Consider the following 18,152-nt stretch of genomic DNA (forward strand, 5'->3'; position numbering starts at 1 on the left):
TGTTCTGTAGAAACTATCTAACATTTCTCTCTAAAATGTAATTAAATATAAAAGATAAAACTAGATACTTAAAGTTCATCTTTTATTGCTGCTTCTCAGAACTTCTGTTTGCCAGGGGCAGCCAATCAGTAGAGAGATGGCTTAAAGGGAGGTTGGTGTTAAACTGAACTGAAGAGATTCAATGAGGCCTAGTTTAAGCTATACAAAGACTATAATAAAAGCTAGAGTGCCTAAAAAATACACTGAAGCTTACTTAGGTACTGAACTGAGTTAATACACTCAGTTGCTCGAGTTTACTCAAGTTTTATCTCCCCTCAGTAAACAAAGGGTGAATTTCATCCCTAAGTTTTTATTGCTGGAGATAGTCATATCCGGGATTGCCTATGTACAGATGGTGTTACAAAGCAAAGACAAAGCAGATAAGCCACGATGAGACACATTTGAGTTGAACAGATTGCCGTCAGTGCATGTTTGGACTAGTCAGGTATTACCTTTGGTTCTCAAGAACCTGACAGTTGAAACTTAAAAGAGCCAAAGTCATTGTGTTAGTTTTGAATCCTTCTGTTAATGACTGCTTTTATAGCAGAAAAGGACCTTCATGCAGGGCAGCAAGTGTGTGTGTGTGTGTCTGTGTGAGTGTGGATGTGTGTAAATATGAGTTTAGCCACAGACTGTAGCCACGTGATCCGGGGGACGTTACCCGTAATGATGTCCTCGATCGCTCCGTCTTTGCCTTCGTAGACGTGGCGACTGTCTTTCACCTGTTTCCTTCTGAGCTCCTGGATCAACTCCTGCTGCTGCCTCTTGCTCTTATGGGATGGAGACTGAGGAAGACACAGGCACATAAAAGTGTTACGGCCAGTAAGTAAAATATCTTCGACAAAGGATTCTCCCACTTGTAATTTGTTTCAGCTCAAAAAATGCCTCGGTTCATTCAGGCGTGTGTGTGAGTTAATTGAACCGTTCAAGTCGTATAATCGCCGATTCTGAGTTGATGCGATGTGACTCAGCAGGGCGTAAGACTGCAGAACTAGATACAAGCGCGCCCAGCAGGCAGTCGGCACTCAACTAATCCTGTGATCAAGAGTCTGGAGGAAATTAGGATGAAGCGGAAGGGGAGGAAGTGGAGCTGTCTTACCTTCTGGTCATTGTTATCCTCTGTAGACTCCTGTCCTAGAAAGTAGGGGGTTGGGGATAAGTAGAAAAGGGTAGTTGGAGAGCTGGGAAAGGAGGGTGGGAGGTGGGGTGCTTACCTTCTGGTCTTCCTCCATCATGGCTTCTTGCTCCATAAGTTTTTCCAGCATAATCTGCTCCTGTCTTTTCCTTTGCTCATTGTCCTCCTCCGCTTGCTGAGAAGATTTCACATTCATGTTCAAATTCAATTCAATTAAATGAAGTGAAGACTACTATTTATCATGTGTGTTTTGTCTGTTTCTGTCCAATGTGCGAGACTAATATCCAACTCACCCTGTAGGCCTTAACAAATCGCACAAACACAGGGAAGAAGACTGATGGCGGTGTGGTTTTGGCATTCTCGCCGAAGAATTTCACCACCTCATCAAAAGCATCCTTAAAAAAAAGCAAAAACAAGAGCAAAAGGCACAGATATCTGTCAAATGAAGTAACACAGACTCATTGCCTGCACTGTATGTGGACCAATCACGTTTGCATGCAAATACATGCCCCAGTGTCTGACAGCGAGCCACGAATCACCCTTTTACCTGTGCGATCTTGGCATCATCCTGCAGCTTCTTTAGCTTGCTCTCATTGTGTGCAATGAACTCTTTGAGCATGGTGTTGTGGCCATGCATGCTGTATTCTCTTTTGGTCAGCTCCATGCCTCTCTGCAGCTCCTTAACATCCAGCAGGACGTTCTCCAGCGACACTGTGAACACAGAGAAGTTTAGCTTACATGACACAAACCTGTACATGTAAAGTGTGTAGCATCTTCTAGATCTAAATCACATTGTTCTCCTGTGGGCTGTAGTGCAGTTTGAGCATCTAGATTGTTGTGGCATGAGTTGTCTAGCTTTCTACATTTCTGCCATTTTCTTTCTATTCCCTTACTCTCACAGTCAGATACATGCATGGAGTAGATTAACTTCTTCTTCCAACTGCTCCCTTTAGCGGTCGCCACAGTGGATCATCTGACTCCATCTCACCCTAATCCTCCCATCCTCCACTGTCACACTAACCCTCTGCATGTCCCTCCTTCACTACATCTATGAATCTGCTCTGCGTTCCCTCCTGCCTGGTAGCTCCATATTCAACATGGTTTGTACTTTATATCCAGTCTCCCTCCTCTACACATGTCCAAACCATCTCAGCCCTGTCCCGTACTCATTTTTAATCTCATCCATCCTGGTGGTCGCTCCCACTGAAAATCTTAACATCTTGCGCTCTGCTTTTGTCAGTGCCACCATCTCCAAACCGTACATCACAGCGGGTCTCACTACCATCTTGTAAACCGCTCCTTTTACTCATCCTGCCATCCTTCTGACACTCGTTTCCACCTGCTCCACCCTGCCTGCACCCTTCTTCACCTCTCGTGTGCACTGTCTGTTACTTTACATGGTGGACCCCAGATATTTAAACTCATGTACCTTCACTACCTTTACTCCTGTTACACTTGTCTCTATTCTAAATTGTCCATATGTGTGAATCACCCTATCATAGACAGCTGACCTATGCCTGGTGCCTTTCACCCTAAAACAGACTACAACTCACATCTGCACAGGTTGGCAACTCACACTGCAATAATCTAGATTCTAGATGGATAAATTGCACCGCCGGCTAGAGAAAGAAATACACAATTAAATTCTGGAGTTTATTCCAAGAGAAACATGATAAGATTCTGTCTGTTTCTCACTGACAGACGCAGTCAGATTATGCGCTGTTCACTTCCGCCCAACTTAACTTCACTGTACGACTCACCTGCTGCAGCTTTCTCCACATAGTGCATCTCATTGTAGAAAAGGGAAACTTGTGTGTATTTCTCTCTAACCACATTGGCTATGTAGTGTAATAATGTTTGTTTCCGGTCTGTAGACTTGGTATCAAGTAGCTGCAAAGAAAGAAAACACAGACATGTTGAAACATTTTCTAAAAGTCTTTAAAGTTTTGCTAAAAGGTAACAAAATGCAACTTACCAAGTCTAAACTCTGCAGCTTGAATCCATACACCGCTCCTCTTTTGCTGCTGTTCATGTAGTTTCCAAGAGCTAAGATAATCTGCAGGACAGGAGCAAACAAGAATGAAAAAGGAAACCACGCATGCATTTGACACGATGCGTCATAAGGGACGCAAATGGTTCCGTTACCTCTAAAATCTTCTTCAGTTTCTGTGATGACTTGATGGACACAGATGCTGCAATGACTGCATGCAGTTGCTGTGGGTGAGAATGAGACATCAAATCCAGCACAGCGCTGTTGCTTTCTAAGGTTGCAGCATAAAAACATTAAGAATGACAACGTAGCGTCGTTATTCACCGGTGTAAGCATCTGCACGCTTTCGGCGAAGTTGCCGATGAAGGCCATGATGGTCATCTTCTGCATGAGCCTCTCGATCTTACTGAACTGCATCATGAAGCGGTCCTCATCCGTCAAGCTTTCGAGAGGCTTGCGCTCCTTCTCGAACTGTCGCAGGACTTTAATCTCGTTCTCCGTGGGCTGGAAGCGCATTAGACACTCCACGAAGTCCACCGGCAGAGTCCGTAAATCAAACCTGGACGATGAGGAGACACAAGGGCACGTGTTATGAACCATTAGTCTATTTTATAAGAAAAACAGGCATACAGCTATGTGAGTTTAGGAAAACAGACTGCATGCAGGAACACCAGTTGAAGGCTTACAGTTGAATGGCTTTGCAGATCTCCTCGGGTGTCTTGCCCACTTTCCTCAGCGTGATGGCCAGGTTCTTTGCCCTGTTGGAGTCCAGCAAAGTCACCTTGTTGGGTCCCTTCTGGATGACCTTCTGCTTGCTTGCAGTGAGGTCGATGGGCGGGCCCTGGGCTTTCGTCTTAAACATCTCCTCGAACTCATCAACATTCAGGTCCTAAAAAGCAACAGCAGTCAATTCGTGATTCATTTTCCTGGGATATAGGCAGGAAACGGATGCGTAACCTCTGAATCAGCGGAGAACTTTACCTCCAGTATCCTCTCATCATCAATCTCATTGAAAACAGTCCCGTTGATCTGGTTTGGTTTCAGGGCCACCCAGTTGAAGACGGGCATACGGAACTTGGTCTTTATGGGTTTCTTGATCTTAACAGCTTAAACAGAATACAGACAAGTTAGCACAGGGTGTCTATCTACAATCAACAGTTCACATAAGCATGCAGGTGAAAGGGTAGACAAGTACCTGGGACTGGTAACACACATGGATATGACTCTCTGGGTAGCTAGATGCCATATCTGTCTAATCTCTAAAAACAAAGTCCCACTTTGTGTTATTTACATGAACTAAATGCTTTCTGTAAGCCCTTCAAAATAAAACAGAAACTACGCTGCCTTGTATGTATTTTTTCCCCAAATAGAGCAAAGCTTCTTAGCCTTTGGCTGGACAGTAAAGGCCAAAGGGGATCGGTGTACCTGTTAAGTAAACGGTGTATGCGGTAAGCCTGATGACAAACTATTTATTGGACAGATTATAGCTATTTGTAGCCACCACTGCTGCTTCATTGAAGCTGAACATTGACATGGTGCCCTGATTCCCCACACGGACAAGGTGTCAGCAGGGACAAATAAGATAAGGCCGTCATGGGAAAGGTAAACAGCATTCCAGTATGCACGGCGCCTATCGCTTTAATCATCTGCATGCCACAGCAGGTCACTGTGCCTCAGCATGCACTCAACTCTTTCTGATGTTGCCAGATTTCATTCAAATAAACACTTAAACAAACACTGGAGTAATACTGCAGAAATGTGGAGATTGCAGTGTTTTTCAAGGGAAAACTAGTTGGGGATGTGTTGCTTTATATAGCATGTTGGCAAGCGCACGTTAATGAAAATGGTGAAAGAAGACAGAAAGTGTTTGAGAAACGTGAAAATACAGCATGAATACAGCAAAGAGGTTTGTGTTTTTAACTGGGGAAGTGAAATGTGGGACACTAGAGGGAGGGGTGGGGACAAAACAGCAAACACGACAAGCATAACCTACAGAAGAGTTTGATGGGTCCCTCTGGTCGGCAAAAAAAGGAAACAATTATAAGACAAATAAAAAGGAGGGTTAGTGAGAATTAATGCACATCTCAAATCACACAGTACAGTATAGAATCTGCTCTCCGAGGGGGAAATATTTACCCCCATCTACATACAGTAAGAGCTGATTAGTGACAGAACTTAGTCATCAAGTCACACAAGGGTCACTTATCAATACTAATCCACTGAGCAGAGCAATCCTAGTAAAATAAGTCTGAACGTGTATTGTGGTGTTCTACTCAACACAGATGGGAAACAAAATATATAATAAATATGTTCCTGTCTTTCTATTTATCTGATTGCTGTTTTTTAATATTCTGTTTGAGCCCACCAACTAAAATGAGGCCAATCAGTGGCTACTGTCTAACTCAGTACATCACAAACTGGCAGCAGCTCTACAGTAAAAAGCCTCCCAGCAGTATCTCTGGAGTTAGATGGTCCTTTCAGCTGCTTGTTTATCTCCCAAGAGGTCACCACAGCAGACGATTTGGCGTGTTTAGTCTTACGCCAGATGCCCTTCCTGACATAACTCTTGACCACAATGTAAGAGTGACACTGCTGAAAGTAATACTTATTAAGAAAAGGAGTTTTACAGGAGAATCGGTACAAAACCCCCCACATTTTTATGCAAAGGAGACACATCGGTAACAGGATTGTTAAGATCATACGGAGCTGAAGAATTCAGCCAGTCCTAGGAAACACTTGTAAGTGACTGGTAATAAAAAAATGTTTTAAAAAAACTGGCACAAAGTAAGAGGCAAAAGTTCCTTTAGGGCTAAAATACATCTTTAAGCAACCAAAGTTTTCCCACTTGCTAAATTGTTCAAACTTGCTGTGGTTTTTCTTTGTATTTAAAGTAATCGCCATATGACTCCATATGCAGTGATTTCTGTGCACTTTATGAATCGCAGGGGGAGGTTTTGATTAAAAAGTAGCTCAGAGCAGCTCATTAAACAAAAAAGAAAAAATGAACCAGCTGATTTTTGGGGGGACAGTGAGCTAAATCTAAAGCTCAAAACTTTAATGTCACAACCTGAGTCAAGCCTGACACCAGAGTTTGACGAAACCTTGGTTTTATTTTTAAAAAATTCTTAATAATCTCAGCTAAAAGATTAACTACTTATCTCCCAGAAAGCACGAAGGCAAGAAGTGGTGTCGCCTCAAAAGCCAACCTCAGGCTCGCCTTTACCCAAACTCCCTCACCCATTAATTAGCAATTAAGCCGCAGTGACACCCTGAGACTCCTGCGCGGCCACTGCAAGGCGAGTAGAGGTTGCAGAGGATTGCAAACAGTGAACTATGAATTGAAGCTAGCTTGTTTGAGTCTGTATGAAAGTGAACACTGAACACAAGGTCTTTACTGTGAAGCAGCGGCAACATGTATCAGATAGCCTCAAGGTAAACTAGAAGCAGCTGAGTACATTAGCCGCTGTTATGTAATATTCCAGAAGTTTGTGTGTACAGCAGCAAACCTGTACTAAAGCAAATCAAAAGCAGTGCTAAAGCAGAGCCACATAAACATCACCTCTTGTATTATCCTATATGAACAAATTGTGCATAATCCCTATTCTACACATTTTCACAATGCATTAAAGAACATTGACTCAGTTGATTTGATGACCTTACCTGCTAACCCAGAGTTCATGATAACGGTGGGAGTCCCACAGCCGGGCAGTGGGGGGGCCACTGGAGGAGGCGGAGGAGGGAGAGGGGCTGACGTCTCTGTAGGCATTCCTGGGGGTGGCGGGGGAGGCGGAGGGGGTGGTGGCGGAGGCGGGGGAGCTGCTGCTGGAATTGTTGACGTTGGTCCGTTTGACACTGGGAGAGGGGTAAGAAAAACAGTTCAGGCTGACCCGCTGTTATCGGCTTAATATTCTGAGCTAATATTAAACTTACGTGTGCCGTTCATCGGAAGCGGCGGGGGCGGAGGAGGCGGTGGAGGTGGAACAGGTGTGCCCGCCGTAAGTGCAACATGGTTTGGACTGACGGCTACACCGTTTCCGCCGAACACGGCGCCCGGCGAGCTCTCCGTAGCGGAGGGCGGCGACGTTAGGATTGAGATGTCTCCGTCTCCTTTCTTGTGGATCTTGATGGTGCCCTGCTTCTCCAGCTCGTGGATCTTCTTCTCGAGTTTACTTTGTCGCTGGATGGCCTCGTCCTTCTCCTTCAGCATCTGTCGCAGCGAGTGCACCTGCGAGCTGGCATCTTTATAGACTTCCTGTGTGGTACAGGGAAACAGAAAAAAGGAACATATGAGAAGAACAGAAAAATACCTGTGGCGATATTTTACATTTTCTCTACCGTTAGCTTAACTAGCTATCACCAAGTTTAAGAACTGATGTCAAGGTAGAGAAAGCGGCTCTGACCCTGATGGATTCCAGCTCCTTGTTCCTTTGCATCAGCTGCTTCTCCAGCTCTACAATTTTGGCCATGGCCTCATTCTCCATGTCCTGCAGCTTCTCTGTCATCTATGGGAACAGTATCAGGAAGAAAAGATTGCAGAGTGATGTGAACTAACTGAAGAGACACCATTCGAATCAACATGTTAGCACAGAAATATACTGAGGCACTACGAGGGTTTCATATTTTCATGTATCTGGATTAAAAATGATCTGTCAGGGCCTAAAAGTTCTGCATTTTTCAAAAAACAAAACAAAACTTTGCACCATATCAAGTTGCTATTCCATCAACTTCCTATTGTTAATATTCAGACTGCTGCAAGAGAAATAAGATCAAAACGGCAACTTCGCCTCAAGTCAAAGAGTACAACCAACACTAGAGGGTTCTCACATGTGATATGTTCTCCTCCAGCTCCTCCACCCGCTCCAGGGCAGCATTTTTGGTCTCCGCATCCTCCAGCAGCGCTCCCACATCAAACACATTATCCAAGTAAGCCTGGATCTGGACCTGCAGCTTATCACTCTCTGTGTGCTTTAGTTTCTGCAGAGCAGATACAACAAGTTAGGGAAGAGGAGCTGTAGTTTGATTTCAGCTCACAGCATTGGGATAACATCGATCTTTCTGCAGAAAGTCAGGAGACAAAGAACTACAAAGCTGACCACTGTTTCTGAAGTAATGGAAAAGCCATTATTGACAGTGGTTGCTGTCTCAGGGGCACTGTAATGACAGCCTATCCTCTGGACTGTGAGTGTTCAGAAGAATGTCTGTCTAGCCATTTTCCTGCAGCACTATGTCTCAACTCACATCTAAGTAGTCGTCCAAACACAGCTTGGTGAAGTCGTACTGTAGATGAACCCTGAAGTTCATGTCCTCCACTGAGTGCACGACGATGTTGATGAACTGCATGCACGCCACCTGGGGAATGGCAGGTAGGAAAGGTTAGCGAGAGAGAGAGTTCACTGCATATGCATTTTCTATATTACACTGTTTATAGGACTGTAAAACACCTTTATAGATCAGTGTGCAACAAGTTTGTGTTTTTATACACCAGTTTGCTACTTCCACGATTTGGTTTTTATGCTCATATATAATATATGTTGCCTTTTATTATGTCTCGGGTATATAAATCCTTATTATTTTGCTTGCTTAGCTGGCAGGGTAGCTTATCTGGCAGATTAAAAGGATCTGAAAAAACAAATGAACAAAAGCTGCCAGTTCAACACTACTATGGGAGCTTGCATAAACAGATCAAGGGGGATCTACTCACAGTTTCTAATGCACACACGCGCGCTTCCCAACGCTAAAATGGGCTTCATGAACATCCTACAACAAGCTCAGCTGCCCCAGTGTGAGAAAGCAGCTTTTGGCAAAGTCTGTTCACTTCAGAGCTGCTGTCAGGTGACGACTGCCTATCGGGAGGACTGCAAGGGAAACTTGTTCAAAGTGAAGCACTATTCAAGCACATCCTCTGTTGGTTTTCACTCAGATTAATTAGAATGGATTCACAGAGGTGTGACGTATAAAATCAAGCATAAGGTGGCATGTCCATTGATGTTCTTAAGTCTTTTCTGTCAGATTAATTAACACTGCTGAGCCTTGAAAAAACAGAAGGTCTTTGCTTAGGGATCCTCAGGTTTGATCCACTGCAACACACATCTGTAGCTTATGCAGTGACCTTGCACAGAAACTGATAGTACTGCATATCACAAAACTGGAGGAACAGTTTGTTAATTTTTTACACTGAACTCCTGCTCTACCTCCTGGTAGAGGCAGGGCAGGTCATCTACCATTCGAAAGGTTGGTCGTTTAATTTCTGGCTGCCCCAGTCTGCATGTCAAAGTAATCTTGAGGAAGATACCAGACACTGAGCTGCTCTCGATGTGTTCTCTGAGTGCGAATGTGTGTGTGAATGCTAAAAAGAAAAGAATCGGACGTAGAAAACAGTTGTATAAAGAGCTCATTTAGGTACAAGTATGTTTACCATTTAAGTTCGATTGGGGTTTAGACAGGTATATGAGGACCTGTTTCTAACCTCTTCTGCCCACACATTACAGTTCACATCATTTTCTCTGAACTTTTGACACTGAAAAATCATTCGGCTTCACAGAAAGGGTTTTCGGGGATTGCAGCACAATTAACAGTCATCACAACTGTGCGTAGGCTGACCATGAAGTCAATGTTGTTGTCCTCATTCTTGAAGTACTCCATTAGCTTCTCGAATCGCTGCTCCTCCGTACACACCTGCAAAGAAAACCACACATTCATTTACTTCATTTGTTTTAGACCAGCTGGAGAAACAAAGCCAGGGATTTAGCCAGGAATTGCACCTCATAGACTTATTAATCATGTGTCAATATGTGGTAAAAACTACTGATGTAAGCTGCAAAATACTTTACAGCTTCCTATGATCTCAGAGAGAGCTGTTTTCAAAGCGATAATTAATAAGATACGTTTTTATGAAGTGCTGCAGGATCATTCTTTTATTTTATTTCAGCTACAGTTTGCACCGTGCACCTGTTTTCAATGTTACTCGCAGTATGTTAAAGCGTGTTTAGAGTGGAATTTGGGAGATAAAAAAGAGGGAGTAGAGAGATGCTGTGCAGTTCAGGGAGTTCATGTGGATGTCAATGAGGCAGACAGAGGATGATAAAGAATTGAGAAGGAAGGGAAGAAGGAAAAAAAGAGGGATGCAATGCTGTGAGCTTTAGCCTGCAGCCCCCATCATTCAGCAACATATCTAAGTTACTCAGAAAAATAGATCTCGCATTATGGTCGACAGTGTCACTTTTCATCTAAAAGGAAAAAAAAGAAAAGAACAACTAAACCCTGCCTCCACCAGAATAGAAAAACATGCTGCCGTGCTTCCTGCACTCACATTATCCAAATGCTTTCTCAAACTTCGTCTCATTAGACGGGCAACATTCTCTCTATGCCTTAATCTCCCATTAATGCCAGTGCCGCTGAGAGCAACGCTCAATATTTCATTCCGGGAGTGTAAATATTACATTAACTGCAGTCAGCCCATGTTTGCGGGCCGTATGCTACAAAATGGGGCTGCTGTTAGCGCTCTCTCCATCACAAACCTCCCACTTCTTTCTCCAGAAGCCAGAATGCCTCATCCAGACAGGCAGAGGTCAGGCAGGGCTATCTGTTACAACTAACTCACTGCTTTTCTGAGCTTTGAAGCTACTGCCAAATCCAGTTAACACGCATATAACTGTTATCACTTGCGGCTGTGTGTGTCGTCCTATGCGACGCAGCTAAACTGGTGTCTGTAATCTGTTGACTAACAGAATTAATTCCTAGACGCTATCCCTTTGAAGCAACGAGGAATACGCCGGCCTCACAACTGCCAGACGAGCATTCCTCCAGGGCTGAGTCACTGTTTGAAGCAAAATGTAATGACATATTCGTCTCCTCCGAACCATCTTTGCAGCTCGTACCTCCTTAAAGTTGTCGAACGCAGAGAGAATAATTTCGTGGCCTCCTCTCACGAGGCAAACCGCCGCCAGGAGCTCCAAGACCAGAGCTTTGGTTCTGAAAAACAGGGAGAAAATGATGTCAGGAATAATTAATGAATGAACAGAAAAGCAGGAGATAATCGCAGAGGAAACAAAGCGGAAAACTGTGTAATTTAGGATCATCTCGCTACTGAAACGTCTGCATAGGACAGATCATAAACAGCAACCACTGTCACAGCGAAACAAATTTTCATTGTGTATTCATTGGTTTAACCTCTTGAGAGTCAAAAGCCCAGAGTTAAAGGGGGGTTAAAGGCCAGGTATAAAAAATGAATACTTCTTGGCCTGATTCATGTGAGTTTATTAAAGTGCATAGACACTGAAAGTGCCGGCTCATCCCGTCTCCAGTTCATTCACGCGGGATTTCTATGTCTGGATGAGATGAAATGTGACAGGTGATGCGAAGTGGTTCCACATCCACTTTTGAGAAAATCCTTAAACCCTGGGGCATGAAGTGAAAACACGACCACACACACACACACAGAGTGCTCCTCGTAGCCGTCTCAGTGAGCAGCTGCCAGTGTGGTGGACTGTGCCAGCGGTGCCTTGACCCGTCTGTCAAGATGAATGTGCCCCTGAGCAACAAGGGCTCCCACTCTCAGACTGTGCAGGTGCACAAAATCTAGCGTTTGTGCTTTTATGGATGTGGGTCCAAGTTGGTAAAACATAAAACCCATCTTATTGAATCTTTTATCCAGCAGCTCTTTTTTTATTTGAAAAAAGAAACTTGAGATTTTGTTCTTTATTTACCTACCTTTTCATTTTTGGTTCCTTTTTTGTTTTTGTTTTTCAACCTTTGGTCGAACTTACCTCGGGTTTTTGTTGTTGAGGCTTAGTGCAATTTCATTCACAGCATGAGGGTGTGACATGACCATGTTGAAGCCATACTGGAAGATGAAAGACAGAGACAAAGCAGTTCATTAACAGAGAAGATGGGACACAGAATAAGCAAGATGGGACTTGTAATAATAAAAACAACTTAGAAAACTGAATTTAGCTTAACAAAATGTGGCTCAGCTCAGAGAGACGTGCAGTCTGTGTGGACTGGATGGTCCCTGTAGAGGCCTTGGGGGCTGACCTGGTAGTTCATGATAGCACGCAGGCACATGATGCAGACGTGGACATCATCTTTTTTGCAGACCAGTCTGGAGTTTTTCAGCGTTCTCCGGCTGGGCAATGTGTTGAAACTAATAAATAAAGATCAGAAGTCAGTATTAAAGGGAATAAAGCTACAGAATAAAATGTTAAGCCTATGTGACTGAACAAAAGAGTTCACAAGAACTGAATAAACAAGATAACAGATGCCATTTGTAAACAAGCCCTCATTGCACACCATCTTCTGCACATAATGAGGCTGTTAAACTGCCAGGGCACCTTATATTAACACACACAAAGGCCATAAAATCTACAACCGAGCACAGAGCCACCGGATGCCTTCTTTCAATTGTTTCAACAGACCTTCATGGAGATATCACTTACAGCTAACACCACAGCAGCCAGTCATTTGCATGCAGCACAGTGATTGTGCAGCTTTATCTGGACAAAAACAAGGCCTCTGCTCCTGGTGCAGCTCCCACACTAAAACAGAAATGCTGGAGCAGCAGTCTAACTGAATAATATGCAAAAAGAGTCGGAGAAAAGGAGTTCATTTTCAGACTTTTATCACGAGGTACAATTACCAAACCCAAGTTCTGGGGAAAAATGTGTCTTCGGGCTACTGACAGACATGCCAATTCGTGTCATCACCCATGCCTGTAGGCGTGACTTCTCTGTGTGTCAAAACACAGTATGTGAGTGTGCATGTGTGTTTGTCTGAAAAGGAACGGAGCTTTCAAGGGAGAGGCAGCGGTTTGAGGATGAAGACGGCTCTAAATTAGCAGTAAAATGAGCTAGATTTTTTTCCTGCTTACACAAGTATCCACATTTGCTATGTGAGCATTACTGCATATTGCATTAAGTAAAGTGCAGCATTAAAATAAATAAATAAACAAATGAAGTAGATAAACAAGCCTTTTCCTGACAGAACAGGAGCACCTGCTTCAAACTGCAGAAATAACCTTCCATCCAGGAGTTTTTCCACTCCTGATTAGGCAACATCCAGGAAATGACTAATCAGCGCTTTCTAATCTCAAACCAGTGAATAGATACATTATTATGTAACACCAACAACATGAAGGAGAAGTTTGAGAGAAAAAGCACAAAGAAGAAGGGAGACAAGGAAAGAAAAATAGAAAAATAGGAAGGTAGGACGATAATGAAAAGAAGGTAGAAGAGATACAGAAGAAACAGAAGAAGACGGAGGAGGAGAAGAACAAGGAGGAAGAAGAAGAACACGAGTATGGCGATCAAGGAGGAGAACGTGAAGGAACAAGAAAGAAGATGAAGAAGGAGGGGAAAGGGAGAAGAAAGACGAGACAAAGAATGAGAAGAAGCAAAAAATAGAGGAGAAGAAGAACAAAGAAGTAAATGAAGCAGAGGTAGAAGAACAAGAAAAAGCAGAAGAATGGGAAGAAGGAAAAGGAGACACAGAGTGAAGCAAATGTAACACCAAAAAATCCTAAATGTAATTTAAATAACAGAACATCAATCACTACAACTCTATTTACAAGCTATCAATAACAGCTCTAACACGGCTACATGTGACTAGCTAACGCTTCACACATACCGTCTTAATTGAGAACACTTTGGACAGCTCAGTGCACTCGGTGTCCTTCAAGTTGGCAGTTTCAAGAAGACATATGGATAAGACTTAATGTGGGATCTAACAGTTTCTCGGTATTTATCATTCTACTTCAAAGCCAGTCTAAAAAGCATAAGGGAAAATAATCTGTATAATGGACAAAATCGATATTATTAGGAATTATAAAACCACTTAGGCCAAAGCAAAAGATTCATAATTCATTTGCCATTTAAAAAAATATAGAAAACAGAAAAAAGCAACCAAAATACAGAAGCTTGTTAGAAGCTACTTATTCTACTCATACTGGTTGTAGCCTAGTGCTGAGCTTTTAATGGTTGTTGTAGAAACTAGGCTAACGTCTGCACAGAATGGCATTTAGGGAGCCACACAAGCAGCACACAGACACACAGGCAGGAACAATGAGTGCAGTAAAATCCATTTGCTCCAAGGAAAGGAGAATTCAGTCACAAGTGCAGGGGGGGTGGGCAAGCAGTACAAATAATTCACATCCCCAACACAGACAGCGGGACAAATAAACTGGGCAGCTCTACCAGGGAGGTATAAAGTACAATGAGGCCGGGGATCGTGCGTGGACATCCATGTGTGTCTCTGCTCGTAGCATTATAAGTGTGTTTGTTTCTCTAGAAGGGACGGGGATGCTGGGGTTACAGCCGAAGAAAGCTCACTCTGAGCCAGCAGAGCGAAACTGAGACCTGCCTGCTGTCGAAGACTGGCAGACAAAAGAGCAGATGACTATAGGAGGGTGGGGGGGCATTAGGACAAAACAGAAAAGACAGTCAGCCAACAGTGATGTCACATCTGGGGCCAGCAGATGTGTAGGTGAGGTGACATGGCATGGGAGGGTGAAGTTATTTATGGGACAATATTGATATTTGACAGTCATTTAAATATCAGTAAAGCATGGATGAAATATGTGCAAGTAACAATAAAACGAGACCTCATCATGTGGTCTGTCTACAACTTCCACATTTAGCAAATTAGCATCTAAATTCCTGGTGAAAAATGTGCAAAAGCCAAAACACCAAGTCAGTTTGTCTGGTCTGCATTTCTTCCATTGCATCTATTTACATATTTATCAAGAAAACACCGCTACTTTGTGACACCACACAACAGGAAAAACAACAAAAAGTGGCTGACTTGATTATCATTTAAGGATCTCATATTAAAAAGACATGTGCTTCCATGAATCAATAGTGCTCTTTGTGTGCAGTGTGTTCAAGTTAACCTCTTCAAACTAAAGGATTAGAGGCCACAGAAGTCAGCAGGAGTGCTGTACCAAAACATTAATGGAATGATGGGAAAGATTAGAGAAATAATGCACAAATGAACAGGATTTATGCACCTATGCTGGCATGGGTTTATAAATAAACTGCTCTGAAATCCTCTACACACTGGATTTTGAGTGAAAAGGTCTGTTTGGTGTTTATAAAAACCTAAACAATAAAACCTGACGAAAACCTAGTTCCATAAGAAGATCTGTCACAGAAATTACTGTTACTCATGTAATCACAGATTATCACAGTCAAAAAATCCAGGCAAATGGTACTTCCCCCCTGCACATATCTTAAGCCATTTAAAGACTTAGACCTCATGACTACACAAAGGACGTGGCTGAGGCATCATATGAAATGTGTGAGTTCTCAAAATAATCACGATTCCCTTGGCTAGTCATTTCGTCAGCCAGAGAGGGCAGTTCGTGTGTGTGCTGTACCGTAACGTGGAATGTCGCCCGACTCGGGTGATACCGTTCCCAGTGATGGGAGATGGTAGGGTGCTTCCTCCATGGAGGTCTTCTATAGAGCGGCTCCAGGGCTTAGACTTATCCATCGCAGCCTCTGGGTTGTTCTCCAGGCACTCGCCATCGAAACTGTTGTAACAAGGAACATCTGCATTTACTCGGATTGCTTTACATCTGATGCTGTTTACAGGCTGTGAACAACAGGTCGTCTAATTTATAAGACTGCAATGCCAATGCAATGCAATCAATCTGAATCAGTCTGTGCCGATAAGTGCAAGTTCTCTGCAAAGCATCTGTTAGCAATAATGACTCAACTTAACTGGCTGCCAACTAGTTGTATTCTGGTTGTTCCTGTGTCATTTTGTAGTTAAACACCATCCTGTAGCAGCTAAGTCATTTGGGGAGGAATTTTTGCTTCGAAATTACAAGGTTATGGCTGGACTCTGAATGTAAATTTTAATGTGAATTTTTCTGCATGTAGACAGCAACTGATTTGTGAGTTTCAGTGTTGCCAACTCCTCAGTAAGGAAAATCGCTATTGGTTGTCCTAAAAGTCGCTAGAAGTCGCTGAATGATGTCATCGCCTAATTTGCATAATTGGTCATGCTAATGTAATTGTAACCTACGCTGTTGGAGAGAGAAATAACATCGTGGAAGAGACATAAAGTCAGTAAAAAAAAAACGTCTTAAATGCATTTAGAATTTATTTAGAATTACAAATTAAATTTATTTTAGCAATTATTGTTTTTTTAATGTCACAATTCCAACCCTGCTCCTTCATCCGGGCTTGGACCGGCAAAAGTGACCCGAAACAGGCACTCTGGTGGAGTTACTTTGTGTGTGTTCATAAGTAGTTTTAAACGTTGTGGTCCACAAAACAACATAACGGTAAAAAAAAGAACTGACTGCGTTACAGTCAGTGCGGGAGCCCTGCCCTGATAGCAGCTGGGGGAGGACTATCCTCTGCCTGTGAGCGCTTTGGCACGGGCGAGGTGCCCACCGCAGCACCCGCTGCTTATTGAGAGGAGCAATATGCGCTTTCACGTCAAAAAGTCCGTTTTAGGAAAAAAAAAATTTCCTTGGTGTGACTGTAGCATGAAGTAGTTATTTCCTACTACTACAACCAAATCAATACATCGTGTCTGATACACACTTTTTTTTTTTTTAAATTTGTTTAACCATGCTTACATGGTTAAACAAAAGTGCCGTGGCACTTTTTTGCATTAATAGGAAGTGAAAAATGCTGATAATTAGCCAGACTCTTGCTAAGCTAATCGAATGATGCTAGGCTAGCCAGCAGATTTTTAAAAAAGCCACACTGACCAACCGATAACAGATGAGGAATCCATTAGTAAACCACAAACCCTGCTTCTGCCTATAACATATCCAAACATAACATATGCAATCTTATTATCTTATATATTAGGGCTAATTATAATTATATATGAGGCTAATTCTTTTAAAAGTAAAAAAGTGTTCAACTCCATGTTTAAAAAAAGGTAACAAATGTTTTAAAGGGTTTTCGTGTTAGACATGATCCTGTATATTAGAAAAAAGCTCATGTTTTGTTGTAGTTGGCACAAACTATGGAAAGCTGCTTGTTAAATCATACCTTTTATGATCTATTTCAGTTTTTAGACTGGTCCTTTGACTTTAATTTGCTGCTGCAGTGGTACTGTGTAAACACAATTTTACGGCTAACCATTCATAATTTCGACAGACTATAATAACATATGGTGAAGTGGAGTGGTGAATTAAAAATTTTAACTGTGTGGCACTCTGGGCCTGAACAGCGACTCTGTGAGTGACTAATAACCACACTGTCAATCCATGAATAGAAGCATATGGTTAGCATAACACACAGTGCCTATGTGTCAGCACTGGGCGTCGAGTGACTCAGTGTTTCTGACAACCGGGCAGCAGCGACGGTGGTGCTGGCCCTGTGTGGAGATGCATCAGCGGTTGTGCAGAATAGCATCGTTGTGTTGATTATGAGTTCTACATATAGACCATTGTGGTGCAAGGAGAAAGAGCTGCTGGAGACTTACGTGACAGCATACTGTGCGAAAGAAAGATAGTCCACCAGCACATCCAGGCCTTTGTTCTCTTCATTTAGGAATTCTCGTACCCACCTGACGAGAAGTGTAAACTATTAAACCAAAAACACTTCAAATGTGTTAAATTAATTGACAATTACAAATTAGGCAAGTTAAAGCAGGACAGTTGTGAGCCTAAACTGTAAAATAGAAAGATGGAAAGGGAGAGTAATACATTGCTTTTAAGAGTACACGGTATTTTAAAAATGTTTATTATCCAGACAGACACCCAGTGTCTGTCTGAAGTCTAGAATTCACCACCAAATTCTGCATTTCCTCCCTTGAGATCCTTAATTGAAGCCACCTTCAGTTGATGCTTGTCTGTGGGTCTCTCTGCATTCAGTACTTAGTAATGGAAAAGCATGCTCTGTTCGGTTGAGATCAGCCAACTGACCATTGAAAAATAATCTGTCTGGTACAAAAAAGTCTGAGCTGTTTTGCAGCATTTGGCTGAATCTGAGCAGAGTTTAGTTCTGTGCACTTCAGAGTTCATCCTGC

General features: G+C 42.7%; 1 protein-coding gene across 17 annotated transcripts in view; it reads right to left on the bottom strand.

Annotated features, from left to right (window-relative positions):
* fmnl2a (formin-like 2a) overlaps window positions 1-18,152 on the bottom strand; it is a 49,656-nt gene that overhangs the window by 4,270 nt on the left and 27,234 nt on the right. For 7 of the 17 annotated variants that reach the window (XR_003269899.1, XM_026143698.1, XM_026143694.1 and 4 more), the window contains exons 5-28: window positions 17,607-17,690; window positions 15,532-15,687; window positions 14,517-14,552; window positions 13,785-13,829; window positions 12,198-12,306; window positions 11,930-12,006; window positions 11,042-11,135; window positions 9,765-9,839; window positions 8,403-8,513; window positions 7,989-8,138; window positions 7,565-7,666; window positions 7,095-7,416; window positions 6,825-7,016; window positions 5,158-5,178; window positions 4,146-4,270; window positions 3,851-4,053; window positions 3,489-3,723; window positions 3,320-3,388; window positions 3,150-3,230; window positions 2,935-3,064; window positions 1,722-1,885; window positions 1,468-1,569; window positions 1,254-1,349; window positions 701-824 (exon numbers count right to left, since the gene is read on the bottom strand). Coding sequence is in view for 16 of the 17 variants with exons in the window: in XM_026143698.1 (XP_025999483.1) it covers window positions 701-824; window positions 1,254-1,349; window positions 1,468-1,569; window positions 1,722-1,885; window positions 2,935-3,064; window positions 3,150-3,230; window positions 3,320-3,388; window positions 3,489-3,723; window positions 3,851-4,053; window positions 4,146-4,270; window positions 5,158-5,178; window positions 6,825-7,016; window positions 7,095-7,416; window positions 7,565-7,666; window positions 7,989-8,138; window positions 8,403-8,513; window positions 9,765-9,839; window positions 11,042-11,135; window positions 11,930-12,006; window positions 12,198-12,306; window positions 13,785-13,829; window positions 14,517-14,552; window positions 15,532-15,687; window positions 17,607-17,690 (2,903 nt within the window). In the remaining variant the exon portion in view is untranslated. The remainder of the gene's footprint in view (window positions 1-700; window positions 825-1,253; window positions 1,350-1,467; window positions 1,570-1,721; window positions 1,886-2,934; window positions 3,065-3,149; window positions 3,231-3,319; window positions 3,389-3,488; window positions 3,724-3,850; window positions 4,054-4,145; window positions 4,271-5,157; window positions 5,179-6,824; window positions 7,017-7,094; window positions 7,417-7,564; window positions 7,667-7,988; window positions 8,139-8,402; window positions 8,514-9,764; window positions 9,840-11,041; window positions 11,136-11,929; window positions 12,007-12,197; window positions 12,307-13,784; window positions 13,830-14,516; window positions 14,553-15,531; window positions 15,688-17,606; window positions 17,691-18,152) is intronic. The other 10 variants (XM_026143704.1, XM_026143695.1, XM_026143705.1 and 7 more) reach the window with 4 other exon arrangements.

This window comes from Astatotilapia calliptera, chromosome 16 (assembly GCF_900246225.1).
Source record: "Astatotilapia calliptera chromosome 16, fAstCal1.2, whole genome shotgun sequence".
NCBI classification, from domain to species: domain Eukaryota; kingdom Metazoa; phylum Chordata; class Actinopteri; order Cichliformes; family Cichlidae; genus Astatotilapia; species Astatotilapia calliptera.